The 19,972-nt window shown below is 48.1% G+C and overlaps 1 protein-coding gene across 1 annotated transcript in view; it reads left to right on the top strand.

The window, feature by feature from the left end:
• Positions 1-14,481, top strand: part of atrn (attractin) — a 238,845-nt gene extending 224,364 nt beyond the window's left edge. Inside the window, 3 exon segments of the mRNA XM_090221488.1 lie at positions 1,607-1,612; positions 10,169-10,283; positions 13,254-14,481. Of these exon segments, the coding sequence (XP_090077614.1) occupies positions 1,607-1,612; positions 10,169-10,283; positions 13,254-13,378 (246 nt within the window). The 3' untranslated portion in view covers positions 13,379-14,481.
• Positions 14,482-19,972: the final 5,491 nt, after the last annotated feature.

The raw sequence follows: 19,972 nt of genomic DNA, 5'->3' as shown, positions 1-19,972 counted from the left end.
GCGGTATGTAGAACTAGCGTTATGTAGAACTAGCGGTATGTAGAACTAGCGGTATGTATAAACTAGCGGTATATAAACTAGCGGTATATAAACTAGCGGTTTAGTATATAGAACTAGCGGTATATAGAACTAGCAGTATATAGAACTAGCGGTATGTAGAACTAGCGGTATGTAGAACTAGCGGTATGTAGAACTAGCGGTATATAGAACTAGCGGTATATAGAACTAGCGGTATGTAGAACTAGCGGTATATAGAACTAGCGGTATGTAGAACTAGCGGTATGTTGAACTAGCGGTATGTAGAACTAGCGGTATGTTGAACTAGCGGTATGTAGAACTAGCGGTATATAGAACTAGCGGTATATAGAACTAGCGGTATATAGAACTAGCGGTATGTAGAACTAGCAGTATGTAGAACTAGCGGTATGTAGAACCACCGGTATGTAGAACTAGCGGTACAGTGGGGCAAAGAAAGTATTTAGTCAGCCACCAATTGTGCAAGTTATCCCACTTAAAAAGATGAGAGAGGCCTGTAATTTTCATCATAGGTACACTTCAACTATGACAGACAAAATGAGGAAACAAAATCCAGAAAATCACATTGTAGGATTTTTAATGAATTTATTTGCAAATTATGGTGGAAAATAAGTATTTGGTCACCTACAAACAAGCAAGATTTCTGGCACTCACAGACCTGTAACTTCTTTAAGAGGCTCCTCTGTCCTCCACTCGTTACCTGTATTAATGGTACCTGTTTGAACTTGTTATCAGTATAAAAGACACCTGTCCACAACCTCAAACAGTCACACTCCAAACTCCACTATGGCCAAGACCAAAGAGCTGTCAAAGGACACCAGAAACAAAATTGTAGACCTGCACCAGGCTGGGAAGACTGAATCTGCAATAGGTAAGCAGCTTGGTTTGAAGAAATCAACTGTGGGAGCAATTATTAGGAAATGGAAGACATGCAAGACCACTGATAATCTCCCTCGATCTGGGGCTCCACGCAAGATCTCACCCCGTGGGGTCAAAATTATCACAAGAACGGTGAGCAAAGCCTACCATCAATAACACACTACGCCGCCAGGGACTCAAATCCTGCAGTGCCAGACGTGTCCCCCTGCTTAAGCCAGTACATGTCCAGGCCTGTCTGAAGTTTGCTAGAGAGCATTTGGATGATCCAGAAGAAGATTGGGAGAATGTCATATGGTCAGATGAAACCAAAATATAACTTTTTGGTAAAAACTCAACTCGTATTTGGAGGACAAAGAATGCTGAGTTGCATCCAAAGAACACCATACCTACTGTGAAGCATGGGGGTGGAAACATCATGCTTTGGGGCTGTTTTTCTGCAAAGGGACCAGGACAACTGATCTGTGTAAAGGAAAGAATGAATGGGGCAATGTATCGTGAGATTTTGAGTGAAAACCTCCTTCCATCAGCAAGGGCATTGAAGATGAAACGTGGCTGGGTCTTTCAGCATGACAATGATCCCAAACACACCGCCCGGGCAACGAAGGAGTGGCTTCGTAAGAAGCATTTCAAGGTCCTGGAGTGGCCTAGCCAGTCTCCAGATCTCAACCCCATAGAAAATCTTTGGAGGGAGTTGAAAGTCCGTGTTGCCCAGCAACAGCCCCAAAACATCACTGCTATAGAGGAGATCTGCATGGAGGAATGGGCCAAAATACCAGCAACAGTGTGTGAAAACCTTGTGCAGACTTACAGAAAATGTTTGACCTCTGTCATTGCCAACAAAGGGTATATAACAAAGCATTGAGATAAACTTTTGTTATTGACCAAATACTTATTTTCCACCATAATTTGCAAATAAATTCATAAAAATCCTACAATGTGATTTTCTGGATTTTTTTTTCTCATTTTGTCTGTCATAGATGAAGTGTACCTTTGATGAGAATTACAGGCCTCTCTCATCTTTTTAAGTGGGAGAACTTGCACAATTGGTGGCCGACTAAATACCTTTTTGCCCCACTGTATTATTAGTATTTCAACTAGTTGTAGGAATGGAAGATGGATGTGCCAGGTTTTCCTGACAACCTAAAGGAAAGTTTCAGTCTGGATGAAAGGACAGCTTCAGAGAAGGAAGAGGAGAGAGGGAGGGAAGAGAGAGGGAGGGAAGAGAGAGGGAGGGGAAGAGAGAGGGAGGAGAGAGAGAGGGAGGAGAGAGAGAGGGAGGAGAGAGAGAGGGAGAAGAGAGATTGAGGGAGGGAAGAGAGGGAGGGAAGAGGGAGGGAAGAGAGAGGGAGGGGAGAGAGAGAGGGAGGAGAGAGAGAGGGAGGAGAGAGAGGGAGATAAGGAGAGGAGAGAGGGAGGGAAGAGAGAGGGAGGGAAGAGAGAGAGGGAGGAGAGAGGGAGGAGAGAGAGAGGGAGATGAGGAGAGGAGAGATTGAGGGAGGGAAGAGAGAGGGAAGAGAGAGGGAAGAGAAAGGAGAGAGGGAGGAGAGATGGAGGGAAGAGAGAGGGAGGAGAGAGAGGGAGGGAAGAGAAGAGAGAGAGAGGAGGATAAATGTGTAAAATGGGTCAGAATATGAATATGATTACTGTCTTTCTCTGTGTGTTCTCACTCGGAAAGAGGTGTGTGTGTGTTCTCCGTGTCACTTCCTCCCTAGTTAGGTGTGTGTGTTCTCTCTGTTTAAGAGAGTGTGTGGAGTGTTGGACTGTGTGTGTGTGTGTGAGTGTGTGAGTGTGTGAGTGAGTGAGTGAGTGAGTGAGTGAGTGAGTGAGTGAGTGAGCGAGCGAGCGATGCCATTGCCCATTTAGCTGTCCAGCTCAGGAGCCATTTCCCTCAGATCACACAGACCCACAACGAATTAGAAAATAAACCACATTTTGATAAACTCCCATATCTACTGGGTGAAATACCACAGTGTGCATCACAGCAGCAAGATTTGTGACCTGTTGCCACAAGAAAAGGGCAACCAGTGAAGAACAAACACCATTGTAAATACATCCCATATTTTCCCTTGTGTTCTTTAACTATTTGCACATCGTTACAACACTGTAATATAGACAGAATATGACATTTGAAAAGTCTTTTGGAAGTTTGGAGTCTGATGTTTACTGTTCATTTTTGTTTATTTCACTTTTATTTATTATTTATTTCACTTGCTCTGGCAATGTAAACAGATGTTTACCATGTCAATGAAGCCACTTAAATGGAATTGAATTGATAGCGATAGAGAGGGGGCTGGAGAGAGGGATAGAGAGAGGGATAGAGAGAGGGGATAGAGAGGGGGATAGAGAGAGGGATGGAGAGAGGGATAGAGAGAGGGGTAGAGAGAGGGGATAGAGAGGGGGATAGAGAGAGGGATAGAGAGAGGGGTAGAGAGAGGGGATAGAGAGGGGGATAGAGAGAGGGATAGAGAGAGGATTAGAGAGAGTGATAGAGAGAGGGGTAGAGAGAGGGGGGTAGAGAGGGGATAGAGAGGGGGATAGAGAGAGGGATAGAGAGAGGGATAGAGAGGGGGATAGAGAGAGGGATATAGAGAGGGGATAGAGAGGGGGATAGAGAGGGGGATAGAGAGAGGGATAGAGAGAGGGATATAGAGAGGGATATAGAGGGGGGTAGAGAGAGGGATAGAGAGAGGATTAGAGAGAGTGATAGAGAGAGGGGTAGAGAGAGGGGGGTAGAGAGAGGGATAGAGAGAGGGGATAGAGAGGGGGATAGAGAGAGGGATAGAGAGAGGGATAGAGAGAGGGATAGAGATAGGGATAGAGAGAGGGATATAGAGGGGGTAGAGAGGGGGGTAGAGAGGGGGATAGAGAGGGGGATAGAGAGGGGGATAGAGAGAGGGATAGAGAGAGGGGTAGAGAGAGGGGATAGAGAGAGGGATGGAGAGAGGGGTAGAGAGAGGGGTAGAGAGAGGGGTAGAGAGAGGGGGATAGAGAGGGGGGTAGAGAGAGGGATAGAGAGAGGATTAGAGAGAGGGATAGAGAGAGGGGGGTAGAGAGAGGGATAGAGAGAGGGGTAGAGAGAGGGGGATAGAGAGGGGGGTAGAGAGAGGATTAGAGAGAGGATTAGAGAGAGGGGTAGAGAGAGGGGGTAGAGAGAGGGATAGAGAGAGGGGATAGAGAGAGGGATAGAGAGAGGGATAGAGAGGGGGATAGAGAGAGGATTAGAGAGAGGGGTAGAGAGAGGGGGTAGAGAGAGGGATAGAGAGAGGGGATAGAGAGAGGGATAGAGAGAGGGATAGAGAGGGGGATATAGAGGGGGATAGAGAGAGGATTAGAGAGAGGGATAGAGAGAGGGGATAGAGAGAGGGATAGAGAGAGGGATAGAGAGAGGGATATAGAGGGGGATAGAGAGAGGGATAGAGATAGGGATAGAGAGAGGGGTAGAGAGAGGGGATAGAGAGGGGGATAGAGAGAGGGAAAGAGAGAGGGATAGAGAGAGGGGTAGAGAGAGGGATAGAGAGAGGATTAGAGAGAGGATTAGAGAGAGGGATAGAGAGAGGGGTAGAGAGAGGGGGTTAGAGAGAGGGATAGAGAGAGGGGGTAGAGAGGGGATAGAGAGGGGATAGAGAGAGGGATAGAGAGGGGGAAAGAGAGAGGGGTAGAGAGAGGGGGGTAGAGAGAGGGATAGAGATAGGGATAGAGAGAGGGGGTAGAGAGAGGGATAGGGATAGAGAGAGGGATAGGGATAGAGAGAGGGATATAGAGAGGGGGATAGAGAGGGGGATAGAGAGAGGGGTAGAGAGAGGGGTAGAGAGAGGGGGATAGAGAGGGGTTAGAGAGAGGATTAGAGAGAGGGGTAGAGAGAGGGGGTAGAGAGAGGGATAGAGAGAGGGGATAGAGAGAGGGATATAGAGAGGGATATAGAGGGGGTAGAGAGGGGGGTAGAGAGGGGGATAGAGAGGGGGATAGAGAGGGGGATAGAGAGAGGGATAGAGAGAGGGGTAGAGAGAGGGATAGAGAGAGGGGGTAGAGATGGGGATAGAGAGAGGGGTAGAGAGAGGGATAGAGAGAGGGATAGAGAGAGGGATAGAGAGAGGGATAGAGAGAGGGGTAGAGAGAGGGATAGAGAGAGGGATAGAGAGTGGGGGTAGAGATGGGGATAGAGAGAGGGGTAGAGAGAGGGATAGAGAGAGGGATAGAGAGAGGGGGTAGAGAGGGGGATAGAGAGAGGGATAGAGAGAGGGGGTAGAGAGGGGGATAGAGAGGGGGATAGAGAGAGGGATAGAGAGAGGGATAGAGAGAGCGATAGAGAGGTGGGTAGAGAGGTGGGTAGAGAGAGGGATAGAGAAAGGGGTAGAGAGGGGGATAGAGAGGGGGATAGAGAGGGGGGTAGAGAGAGGGGTAGAGAGAGGGATAGAGAGAGGGGGATATAGAGAGGGGATATAGAGAGGGGGTAGAGAGGGATATAGAGAGGGATAGAGAGAGGGATATAGAACAGAGCAAACTAGAATGCTATTTGGCCCTAAACAGAGAGTACACAGTGGCAGAATACCTGACCACTGTAACTGACCCAAAGTTAAGGAAAGCTTTGACTATGTACAGACTCAGTGAGCATAGCCTTGCTCTCCCTGTCTCTGTCTGTCTGCCTGCCTCTCTCCCTGTCTGTCTGCCCATCTCTCTCCATGTCTGTCTGCCCATCTCTCTCCATGTCTGTCTCTCCCTCCCCCTGTCGGTCGGTGTGTCTGCCTGTCTCTCTCTCTGCATGTCTGCACATCTCTCTCCATGTCTGTCTCTCCCTCCCCCTGTCGGTCGGTCTGTCTGCCTGTCTCTCTCTCTCCATGTCTGTCTGCCCATCCCTGTCTCTCCCTGTTAACTTCTTATAACTGAAAACGTATAGGCCTACTGTCATTATCATATAGCCTACTGTCATTATCATATAGCCTACTGTCATTAACATATAGCCTACTGTCATTAACATATAGCCTACTGTCATTATCATATAGCCTACTGTCATTAACATATAGCCTACTGTCATTAACATATAGCCTACTGTCATTATCATATAGCCTACTGTCATTATCATATAGCCTACTGTCATTATCATATAGCCTACTGTCATTAACATATAAAATATAAATATATATAATAATAATGTGACAAATAAATGAGATTTATAAATCAGTATAAAACCATTATAACACCAGGTGCTCTGTTGGGTCCTTTGATAAAACAAATAGCCTGATCAAGTGAGGTACTAGGGGGCAGAATTTTCACGTTCACTTTTTAAACGGGATATTTTGTCAGGACAATATGTTAGAATATGCATATAATTGACAGCTTTGGATAGAAAACACTCTAACGTTTCCAAAACTGTAAAGATATTGTCTGTGAGTATAACAGAACTGATGTTGCAGGCGAAAGCCTGAGAAAAATCCAATACGGAAGTGCCCCAGGTTTTGAAAGCCCTGCGTTCCAATGAGTCTCTATTGAACTGTGAGTGTGCTATAAACCAGATTACGCTTTCTCCGTATTCCCCAAGGTGTCTACAGCATTGTGACGTAGTTTTACGCATTTATGTTGAAGAATAGCCGTAGGCGGCCACATTGCGTAAGTGGTCACATGGTGGCTCCGAGAGAGATTCTCGTGTAAAATACAGAGGCAGCCATTACTCCAATCGGTCCTAGAGAAAAAGGAATTGTCCCGATGGATATATTATCGAATAGATATTAGAAAAACACCTTGAGGATGGATTATAAACAACGTTTGCCATGTTTCTGTCGATATTATGGAGCTAATTTTTTATATTTTTCACAGTTTTCGTGACTGTAATTTCCGGTCGATTTCTCAGCCAAACGTGAAGAACAAATGGGGTTATTTCGCCTACAAAAATAATCTTTTGGGAAAAAATGTACTTTGGCTATCTACCTGGGAGTCTCGTGAGTGAAAACATCCGAAGCTCATCAAAGGTAAACGATTTAATTTGATTGCTTTTCTGATTCCCGTGACAAGGTTGCCTGCTGCTAGCAAGGCATAATGCTATGCTAGGCTATCGATAAACTTACAGGCATAATGCTATGCTAGGCTATGATAAACTTACACAAATGCTTGTCTAGCTTTGGCTGTAAAGCATATTTTGAAAATCTGAGATGACAGGGTGATTAACAAAAGGCTAAACTGTGTCTCAATATATTTCATTTGTGATTTTCATGAATAGGAATATTTTCTAGGAATATTTATGTCCGTTGCGTTATGCTAATTATTGTCAGGTGATGATTACGCTCCCGCACGCGGGATGGGGAATATCAAGATTAAAGGATTAAGGTTCCTCCAGTTGTCTACCAGTTGTCCTCCAGTTGTCCTCCAGTTGTCCTCCAGTTGTCCTCCAGTTGTCCTCCAGTTGTCCTCCAGTTGTCTACCAGTTGTCTACCAGTTGTCCTCCAGTTGTCCTCCAGTTGTCTACCAGTTGTCTACCAGTTGTCCACCAGTTGTCTACCAGTTGTCCTCCAGTTGTCTACCAGTTGTCCACCAGTTGTCTACCAGTTGTCCTCCAGTTGTCCTCCAGTTGTCTACCAGTTGTCTACCAGTTGTCCACCAGTTGTCTACCAGTTGTCCTCCAGTTGTCTACCAGTTGTCCTCCAGTTGTCTACCAGTTGTCCTCCAGTTGTCCTAAAGTTGTCCTCCAGTTGTCTACCAGTTGTCCTCCAGTTGTCCTCCAGTTGTCCACCAGTTGTCCTCCAGTTGTCCTCCAGTTGTCCTCCAGTTGTCCACCAGTTGTCCTCCAGTTGTCCTCCAGTTGTCCTCCCCAGGGCGGCTGTGTCTGCTGTGGTGGACAACTGTCATTAACGTATAGCCTACTTGTTTGATGGATTGGATGCATTGGTGACTAGCTGTAGACTAGTTGTCTAGTGATATTGGTGTCTAGTGATATTGGTGTCTAGTTCTCTAGTGATATTGGTGTCTAGTGATATTGGTGTCTAGTGATGTTGGTGTCTAGTGATATTGGTGTCTAGTGATGTTGGGGTCTAGTGATGTTGGTGTCTAGTGATGTTGGTGTCTAGTGATGTTGGGGTCTAGTGATATTGGTGTCTAGTGATATTGGTGTCTAGTGATATCGATATCTAGTGATATCGGTGTCTAGCGATATCGGTATCTAGCGATATTGGTGTCTAGCGATGTCGGTGTCTAGCGATGTCGGTGTCTAGCGATGTCGGTGTCTAGCGATATTGGTAGCTAATAGCTAATATAAATGGTCTACTATGGTCTACTACTTCTGGCCACTGATGGAGAACAACACCTGTAGGTCTACCCACCTGAACAACACCTGTAGGCCTACCCACCTGAACAACACCTGTAGGCCTACCCACCTGAACAACACCTGTAGGCCTACCCACCTGAACAACACCTGTAGGCCTACCCACCTGAAACTCACCTGTAGGTCTGCCCACCTGAACAACAGCTGACTGACAAAAGCAAACAATAATATATCAACGGATAAATCTAATGCGTTGGAATAAAGGCAATCAAACAAAGGTTGAAGTATGGAAGTACAAAGCAAAATGTATAGGTAAAGGAGGTTAGCTGAGAGAGAAATTCAGCGATACTGAGTGGACAGCCCCGCCACATAGAAATAAATGGTTTAAACCATGACACAAACGTGGGGGTGTTCGTTTTATTTGGACGATTTTACTGTCGTATTTACCACTACATTTTAAACAAATAGGAGAATGGTTAAATGAGCGTATTGTAGAGACACCCTACCCTTTTGTTGTATTTAGGGGAGCTAACGTCTCATTTAGGGGAGCTAACGTCTCATTTAGGGGAGCTAACGTCTCATTTAGGGGAGCTAACGCTAACGTCTCATTTAGGGGAGCTAACGTCTCATTTAGAGGAGCTAACGTCTCATTTAGGGGAGCTAACGTCTCATTTAGGGGAGCTAACGTCATTTAGGGGAGCTAACGTCTCATTTAGGGGAGCTAACGTCTCATTTAGGGGAGCTAACGTCTCATTTAGGGGAGCTAACGGGGGAGCTAACATCTCATTTAGGGGAGCTAACGTCTCATTTAGGGGAGCTAACGTCTCATTTAGGGGAGCTAACATCTCATTTAGGGGAGCTAACGTCTCATTTAGGGGAGCTAACGTCTCATTTAGGGGAGCTAACGTCTCATGTAGGGGAGCTAACGTCTCATTTAGGGGAGCAAACGTCTCATTTAGGGGAGCTAACGTCTCATTTAGGGGAGCTAACGCTAACGTCTCATTTAGGGGAGCTAACGTCTCATTTAGGGGAGCTAACGTCTCATTTAGGGGAGCTAACGTCTCATTTTGGGGAGCTAACGTCTCATTTAGGGGAGCTAACATCTCATTTAGGGGAGCTAACGTCTCATTTAGGGGAGCTAACGTCTCATTTAGGGGAGCTAACGTCTCATTTAGGGGAGCTAACGTCTCATTTAGGGGAGCTAACATCTCATTTAGGGGAGCAAACGTCTCATTTAGGGGAGCTAACGTCTCATTTAGGGGAGCTAACATCTCATTTAGGGGAGCTAACGTCTCATTTAGGGGAGCTAACGTCTCATTTAGGGGGGCTAACGTCATTTAGGGGAGCTAACGTCTCATTTAGGGGAGCTAACGTCTCATTTAGGGGAGCTAACGTCTCATTTAGGGGAGCTAACGTCTCATTTAGGGGAGCTAACGTCATTTAGGGGAGCTAACGTCTCATTTAGGGGAGCTAACGTCTCATTTAGGGGAGCTAACGTCTCATTTAGGGGAGCTAACGGGGGAGCTAACATCTCATTTAGGGGAGCTAACGTCTCATTTAGGGGAGCTAACGTCTCATTTAGGGGAGCTAACATCTCATTTAGGGAGCTAACGTCTCATTTAGGGGAGCTAACGTCTCATTTAGGGGAGCTAACGTCTCATTTAGGGGAGCTAACGTCTCATTTAGGGGAGCTAACATCTCATTTAGGGGAGCAAACGTCTCATTTAGGGGAGCTAACGTCTCATTTAGGGGAGCTAACATCTCATTTAGGGGAGCTAACGTCTCATTTAGGGGAGCTAACGTCTCATTTAGGGGAGCTAACGTCTAATTTAGGGGAGCTAACATCTCATTTAGGGGAGCTAACGTCTCATTTAGGGGAGCTAACGTCTCATTTAGGGGAGCTAACGTCTCATTTAGGGGAGCTAACGTCTCAGTCAGTGGATTTTAGCTCCCCCTGCCTCCCCTGTAATTCACACCCTGCTCTAACGTCTCTCTCCTGTCCAGACGGTGCCCAAGCCCATCGCCCTGGAGCCGTGTTTTGGGAACAAGGCTGCTGTCCTCTCCATCTTTGTCCGTTTACCCAGAGGCACCGGGGGCATCCCCCCGCCCGGTCAGTCTGGTAAGATACAGGAATACCCTCCTTCTGTCTATGTTTTCTCTGTCTGTCTGTCTGTCTGTCTGTCTGTCCCCCAGTCTCTCCCCAGTCTCTCCCCCAGTCTCTCCCCCAGTCTCTCCCCCAGTGTCTCCCCCAGTGTCTCCCCCAGTGTCTCCCCCAGTGTCTCCCCCAGTCTCTCCCCCAGTCTCTCCCCCAGTCTCTCCCCCAGTCTCCCCCAGTCTCTCCCCCAGTGTCTCCCCCAGTCCCCCCCAGTCTCTCCCCCAGTCTCTCCCCAGTCTCCCCCAGTCTCTCCCCAGTCTCTCCCCAGTCTCTCTCCCCAGTCTCTCTCCCCAGTCTCTCTCCCCACTCTCTCTCCCCAGTCTCTCCCCAGTCTCCTCTCAGTCTCCTCCCAGTCTCCTCCCAGTCTCCTCCCAGTCTCTCCCCAGTCTCCTCCCAGTCTCTCCCCAGTCTCTCCCCAGTCTCCCCCAGTCTCTCCCCAGTCTCTCCCCAGTCTCTCCCCAGTCTCTCCCCAGTCTCTCCCGTCTCTCCCGTCTCTCCCCTCTCTCCCGTCTCTCCCCTCTCTCGTCTCTCCCCCCATCTCTCCCCAGTCTCTCCCCCCGTCTCTCCCCAGTCTCTCTCCCCTGTCTCTCCCCAGTCTCTCCCCAGCCTCTCCCCAGTCTCTCCCGTCTCTCCCAGTCTCCCCCAGCCTCTCCCCAGTCTCTCCTTGTCTCCCCCAGCCTCTCCCCAGTCTCTCCCGTCTCTCCCCAGTCTCTCCCCAGTCTCTCCCGTCTCTCCCCAGTCTCTCCCCAGTCTCTCCCCAGTCTCTCCCCAGTCTCTCCCCAGTCTCTCCCCAGTCTCTCCCGTCTCTCCCCAGTCTCTCCCGTCTCTCCCGTCTCTCCCCAGTCTCTCCCGTCTCTCCCGTCTCTCCCCAGTCTCTCCCGTCTCTCCCGTCTCTCCCCAGTCTCTCCCCCGTCTCTCCCCTGTCTCTCCCGTCTCTCCCCAGTCTCTCCCGTCTCTCCCCAGTCTCTCCCGTCTCTCCCGTCTCTCCCCAGTCTCTCCCAGCCTCTCCCCAGTCTCTCCACTTTCTCTCCCCAGCGAAACACACACACACACCCCCCAGCGACACACACCTCCCCCAGCGACACACACACCTCCCCCAGCGACACACACACCTCCTCTAGACACACACACCTCCCCCAGCGACACACACCCCCCCCCCCAGTGACACACACACCTTCTCTAGACACACACACCTCCTCTAGACACACACACCTCCTCTAGACACACACACCTCCTCTAGACACACACACCTCCTCTAGACACACACACCTCCTCTAGACACACACCTCCTTTAGACACACACACCTCCCCCAGCGACACACACACCTCCCCCAACGTCACACACACCTCCCCCAATGACACACACACCTCCTCTAGACACACACACCTCCTCTAGACACACACACACCTGCCCCAGCGACACACACACACCTCCCCCAGCGACACACACACCTCCCCCGTGTAGATAGCGTAGGTCTATAGCATAATGGTAATCATGTATTTGAATGGTAAATCTGTATTAAATATCTGGGTAAGATGCTACATCCTAGGCTACGTAGGCCTATCTATCTACAATACAGGTGAATAAGTATTATTCAATAGGAGGGTGTCCATGCGTTTAGAGCTGGTTTTGGATGATTCACAGTCTGTTTCTCTTCCATTTGGGATGATTCACAGTCTGTTTCTCTTCCATTTGGGATGATTCACAGTCTGTTTCTCTTCCATTTGGGATGTATTTGATGGTACTGATCAACATCATTTGCATAGAAGAAGCAATCTCTTATTTTATATAATTGTACGCTGTCTTTAATGTCTTCATTCATGATGCATGAGCCACTTTGCTATGCGCTTTGCACACACAGGAAGTTTGGTTGGTGAAGGTTGACACGAGGCAGAGAGATATTTTCCTCCAGTATCTCTGCTTGAGAGATGATGATGAAGTGAATGAATCAAGTTAATGGTGACAATCAACTTTGAAATCAGCATATTTTTGCCTCATCACAAACAAAGTACTGTTAACGTCAGCTAGCTAGGAAAGTTAGCCTACATAGCTGGAAGCTACCGCTGTCATCTTGTAAAACATTGTTTTGTGAACATTAATGAACCGTTTCAACATTTCTTAATGCCATTTATTGAAGACTTCTGGGCAGTCGAACATGATGCAGCCCAGACTCCCAGAGTTCCTCGTCAACAGTTACTGGAACAGACAGGAGAAACGCTGACAGACTTGATCCTCTCTCAATTAGTAGACGACGTGAGACACATTTGACAGAAGTACCGAAAGTAACAAAAATCCTAGTTCCGTATCTAAAAAGTTCATCTATACCGTACAGCGCTAATCCTTCTTGTTCACTTCTGCAAATGGCTGCCATCTTCTAAATTAAAGTGCCACTAGCCACCACTGTATCCTAAGGCCCATATTGGTTTATGATAAACATATTTGTCCTAAGACATCACTTCCTGTTTGCTAATACATTTTGCTTTTTTACCTTTATTTAACTAGGCAAGTCAGTTAAGAACAAATTCTTATTTTCAATGACGGCCTAGGAACAGTGGGTTAACTGCCTGTTCAGGGGCAGAACAACAGATTTGTTGTACCTTGTCAGCGCGGGGATTCGGTTACTAGTCCAACGCTCTAACCAGTAGACGACCTGTCTAACGGTGGCCAGTACCCTAACAGATATTTTACTAACCTGTCTGTCTGTCTAACGGTGGCCAGTACCCTAACAGATATTTTACTAACCTGTCTGTCTGTCTGTCTGTCTGTCTAACGGTGGCCAGTACCCTAATAGATCTGTTACTAACCTGTTTGTCTGTCTGTCTGTCTGTCTGTCTGTCTGTCTGTCTGTCTGTCTGTCTGTCTTGGTTACACCATATCCTGTTACTTATACATCACTTCCTGTTACTAATTCATCACTTCCTGTCTCTGTGTAGGTCTAACGGTGGCCTCGGCCCTGGTGGATGTGTCTCAGCAGATGTGTCTTGGTTTCAAGGAGAAGTCATGTGGTCTGAGGAACAGGAAGCAACACCCCTCTGCACAGCCCTCCACCTGTATCTGACCACACCCCCTCCCTGCCCCTGGACCCCACCCTGCTCCACCCTAACCCCAGAGACTATAACTCCTCCCTGCCCCTGGATCCCACCCTGCTCCACCCTAACCCCTCCCTGCCCCTGGACCCCACCCTGCTCCACCCTAACCCCTCCACCTGTATCTGACCACACCCCCTGCCACGGCCCTGGACCCCACCCTGCTCCACCCTAACCCCTCCCCCTGCCCCAGAGACTACACCCCCTCCCACGGTCCTGGACCCCACCCTGCTCCACCCTAACCCCTTCCCCCACCCCAGAGACTATAACCCCGAACTGAAGGAAGGGAAGGAGGGAGAAAAGGGGAGAGGACAGTCACCCTCCTAAAGGCTTCCCAGTTGACACCTGGTGCACCACAGCACCTCGTCAGAAGAGAGGGACCACGGCTTCATTGCTGCTCGAGGAGAGGTGTTGTTGTCTGTCTGGTGTCCACCCGGGTGTAACTGGTGATGTTAACAGTCTCCTGTTAGAATCTGTCCTAGGGTCAGTTTTCCGTCTGTTTTCTTCTTCTGGTGAGACCACACAGCTGCTCTGGTTCTCCTCTCCTTTCTATGCCCCCCCTCTCCACTTCTGCCCTCTCCATTCCTCCCCTCTCCTCCCCTTGTCTTCCCCTCTCTACCTCCTCTCTCCCCTTTCTACCCCCTGTCTCCCCTTCTCTCCCCTCTCTACCCCCTGTCTCCCCTTCTCTACCCCCTGTCTCCTCTTCTCTACCCCGTCTCCCCTCTCTACCCTCTCTCTCCCCTTTCTACCCCTGTCTCCTCTTCTCTCCCCTCTCTACCCCCTGTCTCCCCTTCTCTACCCCTCTCTACCCCCTGTCTCCTCTTCTCTACCCCGTCTCCCCTCTCTACCCTCCCTCTACCCCTCTCTACCTCCTTCTCTAACCCTCTCTACCCCCTGTCTCCCCTTCTCTACCCCCTGTCTCCCCTCTCTACCTCCTTCTCTACCCCCTCTCTCCTCTCTACCCCATCTCCCCTCTCTACCCTCTCTCTACCCCCTGCCTCCCCTCTCTAACTCCTTCTATACCCCTCTACCCCCTGCCTCCCCTCTCTACCCCTCTCCACCCCTCTCTACCCCCTGCCTCCCCTCTCTACCCCTCTCTACCCTCTGCCTCCCCTCTCTACCCCCTTCTCTACCCCTCTCTACCCCCTGCCTCCCCTCTCTACCCCCTTCTCTACCCCTCTCTACCCCCTGCCTCCCCTCTCTACCCCTCTCTAACCCCTGCCTCCCCTCTCTACCCCCTTCTCTACCCCTCTCTACCCCCTGCCTCCCCTCTCTACCCCCTGCCTACCCCCTCTACCCCCTTCTCTACCCCACTCGACCCCCTGCATCCCCTCTCTACCCCCTTCTCTACCCCTCTCTACCCCCTGCCTCCCCTCTCTACCCCTCTCTACCTCCTTCTCTACCCCCTGCGTCCCCTCTCTACCCCTCTCTACCCCCTGCGTCCCATCTCTACCCCTCTCTACCTCCTTCTCTACCCCTCTCTACCCCCTGCCTCCCCTCTCTACCCCTCTCTACCTCCTTCTCTACCCCTCTCTACCTCCCTTTCTACCTCCTTCTCTACCCCTCTCTACCCTGCCCTCTCTACCTCCTCCTCTACCCCTCTCTACCCCCTGCCTCCCCTCTCTACCCCCTGCCTCCCCTCTCTACCCCCTGCCTCCCCTCTCTACCCCTCTCCTCCCTCAGCTCACTGCTCTCTGCCTCTCCTCTGTTACCCATTCAGGTTGAAAACACTGTTTCCTAACAAATATCTCCTGTCTGAGGCTTTAACAAAGCTTTAAAAAAAAACATCACCTTCCTGTGTAGCCTCCTCTGGAAGCCTCCTCTGGCCTCTAACCCGCCCTCAAACAAGACAACTCCTTCCTGTATAACTTCCTGTTGCCTCTAACCCTCTAACAGTCTGAGTTGTGGGATGTTATTTCCCTGTTGTCCTAACCTGGGTATCTTTAACCTAACAATATCCCCCAACCCACCGGGCTGTTCTCCTGAAGGAGTATCTATAGGAACAATAGGGTGAGGGATAGGTAGGGCTTGGGGAGGGACTTGACTCGTGGATTGTGAAGGCAGTATAACAGCAGCAGATCTCCCTCTATACCTCGCTGGGACAGACAGGTTGGGGGACATTTACATGTCTATGACCTCTATGATGGGATGAGTGTCTCCGTGACCTCTATGATGGGATGAGTGTCTCCGGGACCTCTATTATAGGATGAGTGTCTCCGTGACCTGCAGACCAAAGCTTCATACAGTAAATGACACCACAGATAGAGAAGCAGGCAGGGGGTCCAGCTAGTTTTGGGACACAGCATCGCACCATATTCCTGCTTCATGCAAGCCTCCAGTATCCTGCCCTCTACCTGGGATGGCAGCAGAGCTCTCCTCCTCTCCTCTCCTCCTCTCCTCTCCTCTCCTCTCCTCTCCTCTCCTCTCCTCTCCTCTCCTCTCCTCTCCTCTCCTCTCCTCTCCTCTCCTCTCCTCCTCAGCCTCCAGTATCCTGCCCTCTACCTGGGATAGCAGCAGAGCTCTCCTCCTCTCCTCTCCTCCTCTCCTCTCCTCTCCTCCTCAGCCTCCAGTATCCTGCCCTCTACCTGGGATAGCATCAGAGCTCTCCTCCTCTCCTCTCCTCCTCTCCTCCCCTCCTCAGCCTCCAGTATCCTGCCCTCTACCTGGGATAGCAGCAGAGCTCTCCTCCTCTCCTCTTCTCCCCTCCTCTCCTCCTCTTCTCCTTTCCTCCTCTCCTCTCCTCCTCTCCTCCTCAGCCTCCAGTATCCTGCCCTCTACCTGGGATGGCACCAGAGCTCTCCTCCTCTCCTCTTCTCCTCTCCTCCTCAGCCTCCAGTATCCTGCCCTCTACCTGGGATAGCATTAGAGCTCTCCTCCTCTCCTCTCCTCCTCTCCTCTTCTCCTCTGCTCCTCAGCCTCCAGTATCCTGCCCTCTACCTGGGATAGCATCAGAGCTCTCCTCCTCTCCTCTCCTCCTCTCCTCCCCTCCTCAGCCTCCAGTATCCTGCCCTCTACCTGGGATAGCAGCAGAGCTCTCCTCCTCTCCTCTTCTCCCCTCCTCTCCTCCTCTTCTCCTTTCCTCCTCTCCTCTCCTCCTCTCCTCCTCAGCCTCCAGTATCCTGCCCTCTACCTGGGATGGCACCAGAGCTCTCCTCCTCTCCTCTTCTCCTCTCCTCCTCAGCCTCCAGTATCCCACCCTCTACCTGGGATGGCAGCAGAGCTCTCCTCTTCTCTTCTCCTCCTCTCCTCTCCTCTCCTCTCCTCTCCTCTCCTCTCCTCTCCTCCATACATTTATTTGATTGATTGATTTATTCCACATTTTGTTGTGTTACAGCCTGAATTCAAAATGGATTCAATTGATTTGTTTTCTCACCCATCTACACACGACACCCCATAATGACATCACAATACCCCATAATGACATCACAATACCCCATAATGATGAAGTGGCAACATTGTTTTTAGAAATCTTAGCAAATGTATTGAAAATGAAATACAGAAATCTAATTGACATAAGTATTCAGACCCTTTGCTAGGGGACTCAAAATTGATCTCAGGTGCTTCCTGTTTCCATTGAGCATCCTTGAGATGTTTCTACAGCTTGATTGGAGTCCACCTGTGGTCATTTCAACTGATTGGACATGATTTGGAAAGGCACTCACCTGTCTATATAAGGTCCCACAGTTGACTGCATGTCAGAGCAGAAACCGAGCCAGACGGAAGCCACTCCTAAGAAAAAGGCAAATGACACCTGGAGTCTGCAAAAAGGCACAGGTGGCTGCTTTGAAGAATCTGAAATGTAAAATATATTTTGATTTGTTTAACACTTTTTTTTGGTTACTACATGATTCCATATGTGTCATTTCATAGTTATGATGTCTTCAGTATTATTCTACAATGTAGAAAACAGTAAAAATAAAGGAAAACCCTGTAATGAGTCTGTGTACTAAAACCTTTGACCAGTAATGTGTATATATCACTTTTTTCCAAAATAATTCAGACCCCTTGACTTTTTCCACATTTTGTTATGTTACAGCCTTATTCTAAAATTGATACAATCATTTTTTTTTCTCAACAATCAATCTACACGCATTACCCCATAATGACATCACACTACCCCATAATGACATCACACTACCCCATAATGACATCACACTACCCCATAATGACATCACAATACCCCATAATGACATCACAATACCCCATAATGACATCACACTACCCCATAATGACATCACACTACACCATAATGACATCACAATACCCCATAATGACATCACAATACCCCATACTGACAAATCCAAAGTCAAGGAGTCTGAATACTGAATGCACTGTACATAAGTATTCAGACCCTTCACTCAGTACTTTGTTGAAGCACCTTTGGCAGCGATTACAGCCTCAAGTCTTCTTGGGTATGACGCTACAACCTTGGCACACCTGTATTTGGGGAGTTTCTCCCATTCTGCTCTGCAGATCCTCTCAAGCTCTGTCAGGTTGGATGGGGAGCGTTGCTGCACATCTATTTTCAGGTCTCTCCAGAGATGTTCGATCAGGTTCAAGTCCGGGCTCTGGCTGGGCCACTCAAAGACTTGTCCTCTCAAAGACTTGTCCTGATGCCACTCCTGTCTTGGCTGTGTGCTTAGGGTCGTTGTCCTGTTGGAAGGTGAACCTTTGACCCCGTCCGAGGTCCTGAACGAGACCTGGAGCAGGTTTTCATCAAGGAACTCTCTGTACTTTGCTCTGTTTATCTTTCCCTCGATCCTGACTAGTCTCCCAGTCCCTGAGGCTGAAAAACATTCCCACAGCATGATGCTGTCACCACCATGCTTCACCGTAGGGATGGTGCCAGGTGTCCTCCAGACATGATGCTGTCACCACCATGCTTCACCGTAGGGATGGTGCCAGGTCTCCTCCGAATGTGACGCTTGGCATTTAGGCCAAAGAGTTCAATCTTGGTTTCATCAGACCAGAGAATCTTGTTTCTCATGGTCTGAGACTCTTTAGGTACCTTTTGGCAAACTCCAAGCCGGCTGTCATGTGCCTTTTACTGAGGAGCAGCTTCCGTCTGGCCTCTCTACCATAAAGGCCTGATTGGTGGAGTGCTGCAGAGATGGTTGTCCGTCTGGAAGGTTCTCATCTCCACAGAGGAACTCTGGAGCTCTGTCAGAATGACTATCAGGTTCTTGATCACCTCCCTGACCAAGGCCCTTCTCCCACGATTTCTCAGTTTGGCCGACGGGCAGCCAGCTCTAGGAAGAGTCTTGGTGGTTCTAAACTTCTTCCATTTCAGAATGATGGAGGCCACTGTGTTCTTGGGGACCTTCAATGTAGCAGAAATGTTTTGGTACCCTTCCCCAGATCTGTGCCTCGACACAATCCTGTCTCAGAGCTCTACGGACAATTCCTTTGACCTCATGGCTTGGTTTTTGCTGTGAAATGCACTGTCAACTGTGGGATCTTATATAGACAATGGTGTGCCTTTCCAAATCATGTCCAATCAATTTAATTTACCACAGGTGGACTCCAATCTAGTTGTAGAAACATCTCAAGGATGATCAATGGAAACAGGATCCACCTGAGCTCAATTTCGAGTCTCATAGCAAAGGGTCTGAATACTTATGTAAATAAGCTATTTCTGTTTGTTATTTTAATACATATTTCTAAACCCGGTTTCTGCTTTGTCATTATGCGGTATTGTGTGTAGATTGCTGAAAAAAAAATGTAAAGTCAATTTTAGAGTAAGTCTTTGACATAACAAAATGTTGAAAAAGTCAAGGGTTCGAATACTTTTGGAAAGCACTGTGTGTATATATATATATATATATATATATATATATATATGTATGTATGTATGTATGTGTATATATCTATATATCTATATATATATATCTAGATATCGGACACTTCAAAAGTGTATTCATTATTATTTATTTTTGGTCTGTCTGGTTTGCTAATGTGTTTTTCAATGCGTTTCTATTGGCTATAGGAGTGAAGGCCAAATTCAGTTTTTTGTTTGTTATACCTACAGGGGTCCCAAAATTCAAACTCCAATAGCTAAATGATCCTTGGTATGACTCTCTTAAAACAATTCCCTATGTCAGTTTAGTAACACCCCCCCCCCCCTCCCTCCCCCTCTCGTGTAAAAATATATAGATTTACACAGGGGTGTGAATACTTACTTATGTAAATGATATATTTCTGAATCTCATCTTGAGTAGATGTACAAACATTTTGAACAATACGTTTGCTCTTTGTCCTTATCGGATATTGCGTGTAGATGGGTGAGAAAAATATTTAATTCATTTTGAATTCAACAAAATGTGTAAGAAGTCAAGGGGCAGGAATACAGTCTGAAAGCTCTGTTATGGTCACCAAGCCTCAAATGACTCTGTTCTTCATCCTCTTTCGTTCTTTGTAAAACGCCATTGTAGATACTTGAGGAAGTAGTTTGTTAATATGTATAATTTTTTTAGCAGCGATGCTGTTTGTTTTGTAAATAATGAGAAAGTATTGTGAATGATATATTTGTTGAATGGTTTTAAAAAGTCATGTAAACTCCTGAGGCT

Source organism: Oncorhynchus mykiss, chromosome 25, assembly GCF_057628025.1.
Source record: "Oncorhynchus mykiss isolate SJ-2025 chromosome 25, ASM5762802v1, whole genome shotgun sequence".
Classification (NCBI taxonomy): Eukaryota; Metazoa; Chordata; class Actinopteri; order Salmoniformes; family Salmonidae; genus Oncorhynchus; species Oncorhynchus mykiss.
This window is presented reverse-complemented; position numbering and strand designations above follow the sequence as displayed.